Genomic DNA, 14,230 nt, shown 5'->3' on the forward strand with positions numbered 1-14,230 from the left:
TATATTTTTTTGTGCCACATAACAGGATTTAAATTTCATCAGGTATGAAATAAGAACTTATGTGATATACATCATGCAATTGGAAGAACACTTGCAGGCAGGCAGGCAGGCAATCGGCCCTGTTTATAACACTGTGTGTGATTACGGTGAAGCTGGGCCCAAGCTAGAACTCAGACACATCTATAGTGGGAGAAAATTCCGAACTACCTACAGCACTCTGCCTAAGTGACCTGGAGCATCATGTTTCACCTCTGGACTGTCAAGAACTTTGTGGACCTTAAGGACCACAGTGATCCATGCATGTGTCACCACCAGGCAGGGTTACTGTAATCCACTCTATTTTAAGCTGAATTTGAAGACAATGTGCAGGCTCCAGATGGTACAAAATGTGCCTGCCCGCTTCCTTTATGGTGAAGGCTGCCGTGAGCACATCAGAACCGTGCTTAAGTCCCTTCACTGGCTTCCAGTCAATTTCAGAAGCCCGTTGAGGGCTTTTTTCCTAATTTTTCAAAACAATTAATAAATCAAAACCCAGCAACATTAAAAACTGAATTGTGATCTACAAACTGCTGAGCTTATTTGTTGCTGAAAGGAGTCCTTAGGAAACAAGAATTATCCTTTTACCTTTGATATCTTAGACAAACTAAGCTATGTTCTGCTTAAAATGCCAGGAAATAATATAACCAAAATTGAGGGGAAATAATTTTATATTGGACTCTGTTCAGCAATTTATTCACTTGCTCTGGCTGCATCAGGACTGGTATATAATGAGTGATTATTTCCAAAGATTTAAGTTATTTTTCAGACAGACACCAAGTACTTACACTGAACAGACAGGTTCAAGGTCCAAGGTTAGTTTCAAATCCAAACCTTGGGTAATATGTAGGACTGTGAAGATTCTACACTTTATTTCCAAAACAGCACTGATGAATTAAACACACACACTTGGCTTTATCTTTACTTCTTGTTATTTCTATCTCCTAAACTTTGGTAGGTTAGACGGATGTCACTCAGTGATTAATCTATCAACAGCAAAGAAACTGGCATTGCAATTTAGGTCTGAGATCTTATTTCTTTTCATCACAGATAGATATTTAAGGTTGACAAGACTAAAGCAGTCTCCCCAAAAAAGTATTGAAGCAAAAAAAGTGTACGGTACCTGTAAACTAAAGCTACAATTCTGTTAAAAATACAGCTTCTCAACGGAAAAAGAACAAGAGTACTTATGGCACTTTAGAGACTAAAATTTATTTCAGCGTAAGCTTTTGTGGGCAACAGCCCACTTCATCAGATGCATACAGTGGAAAATACAGTAGGAAGATGTATATATACACACACAGAGAACATGAAACAATGGGTGTTACCCTATACGCTCTAACGAGAGTGATCAGTTAAGGTGAGCTATTACCAGCAAGGGAGAAAAAAAAAAACTTTTTGTAGTGGTAATGAAAATGGTCTATTTGCAGCAGTTGACAAGAAGGTGTGAGGAACAGTGTGTGTATGTGTGTGGGGGGAGAAATAAATATGGGAAATAGTTTTACTTTGTGTAATGACCCATCCGCTCCCAGTCTTTATTCAGGCCTAATTTGATGGTGTCCATTTTGCAAATTAATTCCAATTCAGCAGTCTCTCGGACTGTTTTTGAAGTTTTTTTTGTTGCAATATTGCGACTTTTAGGTCTGTAATCTAGTGACCAGGGAGATTGAAGTGTTCTCCAACTGGTTTTTGAATGTTATAATTCTTGATGCCTGATTTTGTGTCCATTCTTTTGCACAGAGACTGTCTGGTTTGGACAATGTACGTGCGAGAGGACATTACTGGCACATGAGGCCATGGGATTTCTTTGAGGAATTCCACCACTGAATTTAACATAATTTCCACTCCAGCCATCACCTTATCTCTGGCCATCCACACAAGAGATCCACTTCCTGGACACTACAGGCTGACAAGGACGTCACAACCACCACCTATATGCGAACCTACTGACCGCTATACTTACCTACATGCCTCCAGCTTTTTCCATGATCACCCACACGATCCATTGTCTCAAAGCAAGCTCCAGATACAACCACATTTGCTCCAACCCCTCAGACAGACACAAACACCTACAAGGATCTCTATCAGCATTCTCTACAGATAAAATTACCCACCTGCGGAGTGAAGGAAACAGATTGACAGAGCACAAGAGGGGAGTACCAGAAAGTCCACCCTACTAAGACAGACCCCAACAAAGAATAGTAACAACGCCTCATCCTTTCGCCTCAACTAACCTCTCTAAGCGCATCATCAAGGATCTACAACCTATCCTTGAAGGACGATCCTCACTCACAGAACTCGGGGAGACAAGCCAGTTTCTTGCTTAACAGAAAGCCCCCTACCTGAAGCAATACTCACCAGCGGCCACACTAACAAAAACCTACCTAGGACCATATCTTTGCACAAAGCCGTTCCAACTCTGTCACATATCTATTCAGGGACACCTCATAGGGACCTATCACATCACACCTTCAGAGGCTGTTTCACCTGCCAACATCTTACCACGTGATATGTGCAGCCAATGTCCCTCTGCCATGGTACATTGGCCAATCTGAGTCTCACTACAAGATTAATGGACACAAAATCGATGTCAGAATTATAACATTAAAAAAAACATTGGAACTCTTCAGTCTCCCCTGGTCACTGATTACTGCTGACGCTAAAAGTCACAATACCTACAAACAAACTTCAAAAACTCCAACGAGAGACTTTTGAATTGGAATTAAATTGCCAAAATGAACCTTAAATTGCTTGAATAAGGACTGGTAGTGATGGTTATACACAAAGTAAAACTGGTCTCCCCATGTTTTATCCTCCCTCCCACTGTTCCTCACCCTTCTTGTCAACTGCTGCAAATGGACCATTTTTGATTACCACTACAAAAGTCCCTCTCTTCCTGCTGGTAATAACTCACCTTAATCTGATCACTCTTGTTGAGTATGTGTAACCCTCGTTTCAGGTGGTGTGTGTGTGTGTGTGTGTCTACCTACTGTATTTTCCATTGCATGCATCCGATGAAGTGGGCCGTAGCCCACAAAAGCTTATGCTCAAATAGATTTGTTAGTCTCTAAGGTGCCACAAGTACCCCTGTTCTTTTTGTGGATACAGACTAACATGGCTGCTACTCTGAAACGTCTCAATGGAGCAACCCAAACAGTTTAAAGGCACTGGGATTGTTTTGGTTCACGCAGGTACACCTCATTCCATCCCTCATTTCTGCCTGCTTGCTTTTTATGAACAGGCAGACCCAATACAAAATGCTTTAAGATAATTTTGATACCCTGAATGCACTTAGAGGAGCAGAAAGAGGGAGACACACAACAGGACCTGAACATACCAGGCCCAAAACTATTTGCAATAGCATTATTGCTTTTTAGCTGCAAATCTGTACTTCTCATTTGCAACAACACTGCTGGAAGTGGCCCTGTCTGGAGGAGGTTCTTTTGAGATAAACACATTGGACTCATGGCTAGGAGGGAGCAGTATCAGCTGCAAAACTACCTGAATTAGACATGTTCACAGTTACCCAATAGAAAGGTGGCCTTGTAATCTATAAATTACTACAAATTGGCCTTTAAAAAAAACAGTCTATTTTTATGGATTTCCTACTGCTCTTCATCCATTAATTTTTTGTGTTTTTGGGGAAAATAACTTAAACTAGAACATTTTTAGCTTGGTTTCAAATAATCAGTTACAACAGGACATTAAGGCAATACAGAAAGGCTATTAAGCTGAGCAATGTTTATAGATGCCCTTCGCTATAAACAAGGTTCTTTTTAGGAGGGGTTTCATGTACCAAAAGCACAGCTTTGTTTTGCTCACATTTCCTGAACCAAAACTTGCCCTTAACACCCACTGATTTTTTCCTCCCTTAAATGTGAGATGAATTTGATATTTATGAAAGGTGCTGGAGTGGCACCACCAGGGAGTGACCTCCTCATTTATCCACAGTACAGGCAATAGCAGTGCTAGTTTCCACCACACCAGGAATGTGCCTCAGCCTAACCTGGATGTGTATTATCTTAGGAAGAGAGGTTCAGTCTCCATACTTGTTCATTTCTCTGTGGAGACAGATACAGATTATAATCATCACAGTTGCTGTCACAACTGGCACCCATGGACATGTCCATTCAGAAGTAAATTGAGATCTTTTTATTTCCTAGAGGACAACAGTTTTAGATTGCAATGGACTTTTGGTCACGATCAACCTGGGCTAAATGTTAACCAGTGACCTCAAGGTGAAAAGGTTTACATCCCACTACCAGCATTCTTAGTGCTGACATTTTTGTAAACCAGAGGAATGTATACTGCACACAAAAACATGGTTTGTGTTTCATATATTCTAACTCAACTTGTAGATATGAAATTATAGAAATGTACGACTGGACGGGACCTTGATAGGTCATCTAGTCCAGTCCTCTGCACCGGGGCAAGACTAAGTATTATCTACCATCCCTAACAGGTGTTTGCCTAACCTGTGCTTAAAAACCGCCAATAAACACAGATTCTACAACCTCCCTAGCTAATTTGTTCCAGTGCTTAATTATCCTGACAGTTAGGAAATTTTTCCAAAAGTCTAACCTAAATCTTCCTTCCTGCAATTTGAGCCCATTGCTTCCTGGCTTGTCTCACTGTTCTCCTTAATCACCGAGATCACTCTCCTCTTTATAACAACTTCCTTTGTACTTGAAGAAGTATGTTCCCCATCTTCTCTTCTGCAGACTAAACAAACCCAGTTTTTTCAATCTTCTCTCACAGGTCATGTTTTCTAGACCTTTAATCATTCTTGCTGCTCTTCTCTGGACCTTGTCCAGTTTGTCCACATCTTTCCCGAAGTGTAGTGCCCAGAACTGGACAGTATTCTCACTGAGGTCTTATCAGTGCTGGGTAGAGTGCAAAAATTACTTCTTGCATCTTGCTTACAACATTCCCGCTAACACATCCTAGAATGATGTTCACCTTTTTGTCACAGTATTACGTTGTTGATTCATATTTAGTTTGTGATCCATTATAACTCGCAGAGCCTTTTCTGCAAAACTCCTTCCTAGGCAGTCATTACTGATTTTGTATTTGTGCAATTAATTATTCCTGCTTAATTGTAGTACTTGACATTTGTCCCTATTAAGTTTCATCTTCATTATTTCAGACTATTTCTCCAGTTTGTCAAGACCATTTTAAAATCTAATCCTGTCCTCTAAAGTGCTTGCAACCCCTCCCAGCTTGCTACTGTCGACAAATTTCATAAGTGTACTCTCTATGCAATTATCCAAATAATTTATGGAGATATTGAATAGAATCGTACCCAAGAAAGATTCCTGAGGGACCCCAGTAGATATGCCCTTCCAGCTTGACTGTGAATCATTGGAAAACTCTACTCAGAGAGCAGTTGTCAATCACTTGTGCACCATTTTATAGTACAGTAATTCCTCACTTAACATTGTAGTTATGTTCCTTAAAAATGCGACTAAGCGAAATGATGTTAAGTGAATCCAATTTCCCCATAAGAATTAATGTTAATGTGGGGGTTAGGTTCCAGGGAAATATTTTTTTCCCCAGACAAAAAGACTATATTAACACACAGTTTTAAATAAACAATTTAAGACTGGTACCCAGTGATGATGATTGTGAAGCTTGGTTGAGGTGGAGGAGTCAGACGGTGGGATATTTCCCTTACTGCTAAATGATCAACTAGCAATTGGCTGAGCCCTCAAGGGTTAACTCTCTCACTCTACAAGGCAGCAGGAATGGAGGGACAGAGGGGAGGGAGGGAGGGGAGACATGGTAGTGCGAGAGATACACGTGCATTTCCCCTTTAAGTACAGTGCCTTGTTAATTAGATAATTAGATCAGCTTGTTGAGACCGCAGCTGCTGCAAGCTCCCTCCATCCTGAGCTCTGGTGTCTCCCCCTTGCTCTATGGAAGATGGGGTAAGGGGTTGCAGGAGCAGGGGGAGGAGAACACCCTGACATTAGCCTCCCTCTTCCTTCCCTCCCCTCTAGCACAGCAAGCAGGAGTCTCAGGGAGCAGCTGCAAGGCAGAGGGCAGGAGCAGCATATGGCAGTGGGGGGAGGGACAGCTGAAATGCAGGCAGCTGCTGCACAGGGAATTTAGGGGAGCGGGGAGCTGACAGGAGGCTTCTGGTCCACCTTGGTTCCAAGCCCCCACCAGCTAGCTCCAATAGGCTGCTCTTCCTGCAAGAAGTCGACAAAGCAGGTGGCTGCCAAACGACGTTAGAAGGGAGCATTGCAAAACTTTAAACGAGCATGTTCCCTAATTGATCAGCAATGTAACAACAAAACAGCCTTAGCCAGGATGACTTTAAGTGATGAGTTACCACAGGCGTGTTTAGGCTATGTTTCCCTAGTTTGCTTATGAGAATGTCATGTGAGACAGTATGAAAAGCCTTAAAGCCAAGATTATATCACATGTACTGCTTCTCCACCCCACCCTCTGCTTCACAAGGCTTGTTACCCTGTCAAAGAAGGATATTAGGTTGGTTTGACATGAGTTGTTCTTGACAAATCCATGTTGACAGTTACTTATCTTTTTAATATCTTCTATGTGCTTACAAACTGATTCATTATTCACTCCATCGCCTTTATCCATCCATCGCCTTTATGGGTTATCTTTAGTCTCTTTTTTATAGATAGGTACTATATTTACCCTTTTCCAGTCCTCTGGAATCTCTTCCCATCATCCATGAGCTCTCAAAGATAATGGCTTAGAAATCTCCACAGCCAGTTGCTTCAGTATCTCGTCAGGCCCTGCCAACTTGTTTAAGCAATTCTTAACTTGTTCTCTTATTTTAAGCCTCAGATCCTATCCCGTTTACACTGATGTTCACTATATTAGTCATCTGATCACTACTAACCTTTCTGGTGAAAAATGAAAGAAAAAGGCATTTAACACTTTGGCTGTTGCTGCATTTTCTGTTACCGTCTTTCCCTCCTCGTTAAATAATGGGCCCATCCTGTCCTTGGTCTTCCTCTTGTTTCTCACATATTTGTAAAATGTTTTCTTGTTATCCTTTAGCTATCTTTAGAAGGCAAATCAAAGTGAATATGTAATTCATTGGCAGGAGTGAGGGAAATATACTTCCTCCATTCAATGTGCACATTTGCATAATGAAGAGTAAAGAATAATACGTTCAATATAAAAAGTGTTCTTCTCCCACCCAACCACCCACCTCACCACCTAGGGTTCCCATTTCTACTAGAACCTGAAATGCCCCCTTAACGCCTCCAACTCAGCTGGGCTGTTTCACTCACCATCTAGTTTAAATATAGGATCATATCCTTCCAGCTCAGGGATGTAGGACTCCTTCTGAAAACTAGCATGAGACTCAGGGAGCCCCTCAATGCCAATTGGCAGAGGGTACACCAAATCATAACTCATCAGGCCTGACCCACTTATTGCCCCAATTCACCTTTGTCAATCTGTAGCTAAATGGTGTTGTGTGAAGTGTCATATGCAAACTGGTAATATACTGAGTCTAAACCCTAACCCTATTGTTTTGCTGGCTTGACTGTGTCTCCAATGTAAATTAAGCAAAGTGAAACCAAATACAATGAAAAGGACATTTACTTGTAAGGTAAACGAAGGCGAGCAAGATGACCACTTAATCTCAAAGGAGAACGGAGGCTGCACTCCCCAGGAAGCCTGCCTGCCTCTTGAAACAGGGTCAATTAGCCACAGAATGACTTATGTAAACAGAGTATTTGCATCTGTACTTACCTGGTGGCTTTGGACTTGAAGCTGAACCTGGGGACTGTTTAACTGGCACGTTTCCATTTATTCCCTGAGCCACTTCATTGCATGCGTTCTGCTTGACTAGCCAGGTTGTGCTATTTGCTGAGCAAGACTTAGTTAGGAGACTCTTTGGACAGGTGCTGCTGTCTGTAGGGGGGGAAAAAAAAAAGCAAGCATGAATAATGCGTAGGATAGCAAGGATATAATGTTCTACATCAGTGGTCTCCAAAGTGGGGTGCGTGCACTCCAGGGGATCTGCAACAGGATCCTTTGGGGTGCGTGGCAGAAGGAGCGCTGCTGGAGCAGTGCCATTCAGGCAGCTTTTTTTTTTTTTGGCATGCTTTGGCAGTTCGGGCAGGAGTCTGAGTGGCTTTTGGGGGGGGCGCTTGGGGCAGCAAAAAAGGCACGGCAGAGGGTGTGTGCTTAAAATTTTTTTTTACTGATGGGGTGCACAATCAAAAAAGTTTGGAGATCACTGTTCTACATAGTATGTTCTATCATTTCACTTCTACAGAGAAAGTTATGCATGGTTTTGTGGCAGCCCTGGGTACTGAGTTTCACATTTCCAGTTACTGTTCCATTTAAATGTCTATAAATAGTATCACTCTAGATGTGTGTTCTTTCTTGGTAAAATTAAAGAATTTGTCTAGTTTTAAAAAACGTGTTGTCACCTAAAGACAACCTCTCAAATGCTTTCATATCTAGCAATATTTTGTGAACAGATTTAGATATGCAAATAGAGTGACTAAACAACTATTTCATTTTTCTCTACACTGATTTTGCCAAGATGCACACTGAGCTACCTAGATTGGCAAATAGATACTTCAGTAAAGACTACCGTAGTGGACATTTGACTGACTAAAGGTAACAACTTTCCTATACGATCAACCACGCTGGTGATAATGGGTTACGTACATAAAAGGCAATTTTAAGATTCCTTCTTTATCTCATCTAACTGTATTTGTTATTTCCTTCTCCAAGCATTCTATTATAAGCATCTGAAAAGAAATCGGCTATGTTTCTCCCAGCAAGATGTGATTTAGGCCAACAAGCGAAAAGGTATGTTATCCTCTTTGCCTAAAGACAGCTTGATGCAACACCAGAGGTTAAGATCATTGGAGATTACAAATGGACTAGCCGTATTATTCACTCTTTTCAATCTCACATTCAATTAATATTTAATTCTCAGGAAGCATTTCTTGACCGGCTACTTCTACAATTCCACTAATTTAATAATAGAAAAATAAGATAATCAGATATTTAAGACCCTGAGTCAAAGTTTTCAAAAGTAAGAGCCTTTAGTGAGGTCAGTAGGACTGTTCCATGCACAGCATTTTTGAAAGGCAGGCAGGCGGGCTAAATATAGCTTTAGGAGTCTTAATTGTAGGCTTTTATGTTTGAAAATTTTGATCATGGTTTCTTAAACCCTAGCTGCAAAGTAATAAAAGACAAAGACTAGCATAAAAGGTTTCCAGAATCGTTTCCACTGCAAGGTTGATGGTTAATAAATTATTTGAAATTTAACACACACACACACGAGAAAAAAAACCCCACCAAGGGGCTGGTTTTATGAATGGGCTAGACTACATTCGAGATTCTTGTGAAATGAACCATCTTTTATTCAAAATAAAGGAACACTTGTCCTGTTTACAACACAATATTTGTTGGAGTTTTAAAAGTTGTTTAGAAATTTAAGTTATATTTCAAACTTTTGGCGCTATTTTCTTCAAAAGCACAAACTGGCTACTATGAAGTGTAGTTTATTCTGGCATGGTTAATAGGTTATGCTTAGTTTTAATGAAGGGTACCCAGAACTTAAACTGAGGTAGTGCAAGGAAACCTTGCTGTAAGATATCCTTATACAATGTTTAGTAGTCATACCCTAGGGCAGGGGTAGGCAACCTATGGCACGTGTGCCGAAGGCGGCATGCGAGCTGATTTTCAGTGGCACTCACACTGCCTGGGTCCCAGCCACCAGTCTGAGGGGCTCTGCATTTAATTTTAAATGAAGCTTCTTAAACATTTTAAAAATCTTATTTACTTTACATACAACAATAGTTTCGTTATACATTATAGACTTATAGAAAGAGACCTTCTAAGAACGTTAAAATGTATTACTGGCACGTGAAACCTTAAAATTAGAGTGAATACATGAAGACTTGGCACAGCACTTCTGAAAGGTTGCCAACCCCCACCCTAGGGACATCTGATGTACAATAAATCTCAGGAACTTTCAGCTTTGGCTTCAAACCAGTGTCTTAAAACAAACTTAATTTAGCCTGGAAGACAACAGAACTTGGAAGTGCTACTTACAATCCTATTAGGCGTGCAAGAAATAAAACACATTGCAAAAGGCTGCAGATTTTAATGGACTGCAATAGGTTTGTATTGCATTTGTTTTCAACTGGAGAAAAACGAAACATTTGTTTACCCCTGCAAATTTGTTCTCTGCATCAAATATTTACAAATCTTGACTGAAACTCCCAGAATTTCAGTTGTTTACCAATATAATGCTAGCTAGTTACTTTTACGGTGTTAATACAGGAATAACTTTTACAATCCGCAAACTAAACGATTGCAGGAGGACAAAGGAAGAGAAAAAGATTGTGTGAGATATACGCTGGTGGGATTTTCCAATCTTTATTTATCTCTCTATAATCTATATATCTTACCACCAGGAAGGAGGGTTAGGCATCAGAAATTTGATGAGTATTTTATTATTCACTTTTGCCTATCACCTGCAGTGAGGTGAGAAGGAATCTTCCATCTGTTCTAGGCTGCGAGATACAGTATCTAATTGTCCAGAAAATTTTAATTAGGAACATCTAGTCATATTTCATCTGCCACAGTTAGAAGTGCCAAAAAGAGGGCTGATTTGCATTTGTAGAAAGTAAAAAGAAAAAAATTTTGGCAAGGTGCAGATCCTCAAACTGTGGTTCTGTAGGGCAGGCCACAGGAAGATGAAACAAGATCATTAGGTTTTAGGTCAGATTTTTTTTTTACTTTCAAACCTGTTCAAGACACCTAGGTATCTCCAACAGTATGCAATGTTTCAGGGTGTAGTCTAAGCCAGTGGCTCTTAACCAGAGGTCTGGGGCCCTACGGGGCTGCAAGCAGGTTTCAGAGGGGCCGCCAAGGAGGGCCAGCATTAGACTCGCTGAGGCACAAGGTAGAAAGCTGAAGCCTCATCGCATGGAGCTGAAGCCCAGGGCTCTGTGTCCCGCTGCCCGGGGCTGAGGCCTGAGGTATGTAGCCCTGCTTGCTACACCCTAACACCAGCCCTGGCTTTTATATGCAAAATACCAGTTATTGTGGTACAAGTGGGCCGTGGAATTTTTATAGATGCTGGGGGGGGACCTCTAAAGGAAAAAGCTTGGGACCCTCTGGTCTAAGCCACAGGGATACATAGACTTATTCTTGTCACAAATGAAAGAAGGAGTCAAATGTGTTCAGGAGGAAGAACTATTACAGTCTCAAAGTCAGTTTAAGAGTATAGATTTTTTTTTTTTTTTTAAGGTCACATTAATGATTACTGAATTCACATGTACATTCCCATGTACATTCCCATGCACGCTGTCCACAGCAAATACAGTTTCTCACTGTTGTGGTGCTAAACTAATTCAAGAATATATTCCACAGATGTCTTAACTAATATTTTTTCCACACTTCACAAATTAGAAAAACAATCTAATTATCTGACTATCCAAGCCCTTAATTAAATGTTCTTTTCTGCTTTGCAGAGCAATTTCAGTAAGGTTGAAATCTGAGAGAAAGCTAGTCCGACAGATAAAACAAGAGAACAAACTGCAGATATCCTGAAAGGCCCAACAATTTTAGAATAAAATGGCGTTTATCAAATTGTTTTCAAAACACTTGCTGTCAGAGTTTAATATTCTTATTACACCACTATCTTGATTTCTTACATCTCCGCAGTTTTGATGACTATCATTTGCAATAAAAAAGGCAGGCTGCTTATCAAAAGATGATAATATTGCAAAAGCTTTCCAACCAGCTATCCTGGATTTGCTTTCGGAAATAAAAAGTATGGGAAAGGGAATCCAGTGGATTCATTTCTGATCCACACAGACATACTGAGCTTCCACAGAGCTGAGCTTATTAAGCATATGGGAGCCATCAGCATCCTGCCCCTAACTTTATGTAAGAAAACTACACCAGCTCTACGATTGCCAGGGACTGCAGTAAGGGGTGAAGGATTTACTCCATAAGGGTACAACTCTTTCCCCAAAGGTATCATTTGGTAGAGTGAGATCTGTGGTAAGAAAATCCAATAACCCAGAACAAGCCAGAGCACATAAAGTATTCAGAATTACCATACACTCACATTAAGTGAGAAAGCGTGACCCAAAAGGGAGTGGGACTCAGAACACCTCGATTCCACCCCTGGCTACCTGCTCAGTTTCTCTTAAAAAAAAAAAAAAAAAAAAAAAAAAAAAAAAAAAAAAAAAAAAAAAAAAAAAAGTCATGTATGTATCACAGTGGACACTCCAAAAGCAAAAGTTCCCAGAAATCAGTGGGCATTTTTGAAAATGTCAGCATAACATCTCATCTGCCAGATGGAGTTACTTAACATTGCTTACTCAACTTTGTAAAGTGATGTAAGAGAAATATGGATGAAAAAGTGGTATGAACATTTTATTCTATTTAATACGATTAACTTTATGAGGCTGATTTGTGAAGATCCCTCAATTCAGACTCACATCTGGTAAGTGCACTTTTGTGAATGCAAAAGGAGCATGGACTTACTTTATATAATTTACACATCCCACTACAGTCGCTAATTTACTAGCATAGGGGTACGCAACCTATGGCATGCGTGCCCAAGGCAGCATGCAAGCTGATTTTCAGCGGCACTCACACTGCCGGGGTCCTGGCCACTGGTCCGGAGGGCTCTGCATTTTAATTTAATTTTAAATGAAGCTTCTTATACATTTTAAAAACCTTACTTTACATACAATAACAGTTTAGTTAAATATTACAGACTTATAGAAAGAGACCTTCTAAAAACATTAAAATGTATTGCCGGCACATGAAACCTTAAATTAAATTAAAGTGAATAAATGAAGACTCGGCACACTACTTCTGAAAATGTTGCTGACTCCTGTACTAGCACAATAAGGTAGACATGTAAATCCCATCAGCTGCATCCACTAAACTGTACTTGCAAGAAAGGACACAATTCAAAGAAACTGCAGGATTTCCACTGGTTTTGGAATGAAACCACGGAAAACCAGAAGTTACAAGCATCTGATACAAAGCTAGAAAGGGCCAGCCCCAGCTCATGAACAGTAATTGTTAGAACCAAACAGGGCTTTTTCAGGTTTAATTGAACCTGAAAGTAACTGAAACGCAAGAGTGTAAGGCTACGTCTACACTACAGGATAAATTCGAATTAGCTTAAACCGATTTTATAAAACAGATATTATAAAGTCGATTGTGCGCGTCCACACTAGGCACATTAATTCGGTGGTGTGCGTCCATGGTCCAAGGCTAGCATCGATTTCTGGTGCACTGTGGGTAGCTACTTTAAAATAATGAGGCCAATAATGTCGATTTCCGTCCACACTAACACTATTCCAATATAGTAATATCGATTTTAGCATTACTCCTCTCGTTTTGTAGGAGTACAGAAATCGATTTAAAGAGCCCTTTAAATCGATATAAAGAGCAGTGTAGTGTGGACGGGTGCAGCGTTAAATCGATTTAACGCTGTTAAAATCGGTTTAACAGCGTAGTGTAGACCAGGCCTGAGGCAGCGAATCTACACATTCAACAGCTGGGGTGGGAACTGCTGACTTGCCCTCAATTGTTTACACATTTGTATTTTGAAGCAATTGTCAGTTACAAACTGCAAATGCTTTGAAGAGTCTGCTCACTTTGTTACTCTGTTCTGCACAAAGTACTGAGGTTAATTTAAGGTGGTGCTTGCAGTGGTAAGCCAGTGATTAAATGCTTTAGGTAGTCAATGATGCTGTTAATAAGAGAAACGCAACTGTCTGGGTAGGTCTACACTACAGCAGCATAGCTATCAGGTGTATCAATGTAGTGTTGTAAACAGTTCCTCCACAGCTGGAAGGAGGGTCTCTTGATACAGGTAATCCACCTACATGAACTAAAGAATTCTTCCATCAACTTATTGAGTCTACACCAGGTGTTAGGTCAACCTAATTACAGTGCTCAGGGTGTGACATTTTTCAAGGCTCTGAGGGAGATAGCTTGGTTGACCTAATTTTTAAGCACAGACCAGGCCCTCTATCAGAGGACTAGTGGGTGGAATATTCAAGAGGAAACTAGTTTTGCTTCTCTGCAAAAACATAGTTTGCTAAAAGCATTGTGTAAATTTCCACTGGGCAAATATGTGGGATTATGTTTGAAGGGTTGAATTTAGGCATTGAACGGATCTTCATTGGCAAAACATATGCCAAAG

General features: G+C 40.5%; 1 protein-coding gene across 4 annotated transcripts in view; it reads right to left on the minus strand.

Annotated features, from left to right (window-relative positions):
• FGD4 (FYVE, RhoGEF and PH domain containing 4) overlaps window positions 1-14,230 on the minus strand; it is a 222,916-nt gene that overhangs the window by 78,593 nt on the left and 130,093 nt on the right. For 3 of the 4 annotated variants that reach the window (XM_032778924.2, XM_032778926.2, XM_032778925.2), the window contains exon 2: window positions 7,771-7,932. Coding sequence is in view for 2 of the 4 variants with exons in the window: in XM_032778926.2 (XP_032634817.1) it covers window positions 7,771-7,932 (162 nt within the window). In the remaining 2 variants the exon portion in view is untranslated. Of the gene's footprint in view, window positions 1-7,770; window positions 7,933-14,230 lie in introns of those variants that run through there. The other variant, XM_032778927.2, reaches the window with a different exon arrangement.

This window comes from Chelonoidis abingdonii, chromosome 1 (genome assembly GCF_003597395.2).
Source record: "Chelonoidis abingdonii isolate Lonesome George chromosome 1, CheloAbing_2.0, whole genome shotgun sequence".
Lineage (NCBI taxonomy): Eukaryota > Metazoa > Chordata > Testudines > Testudinidae > Chelonoidis > Chelonoidis abingdonii.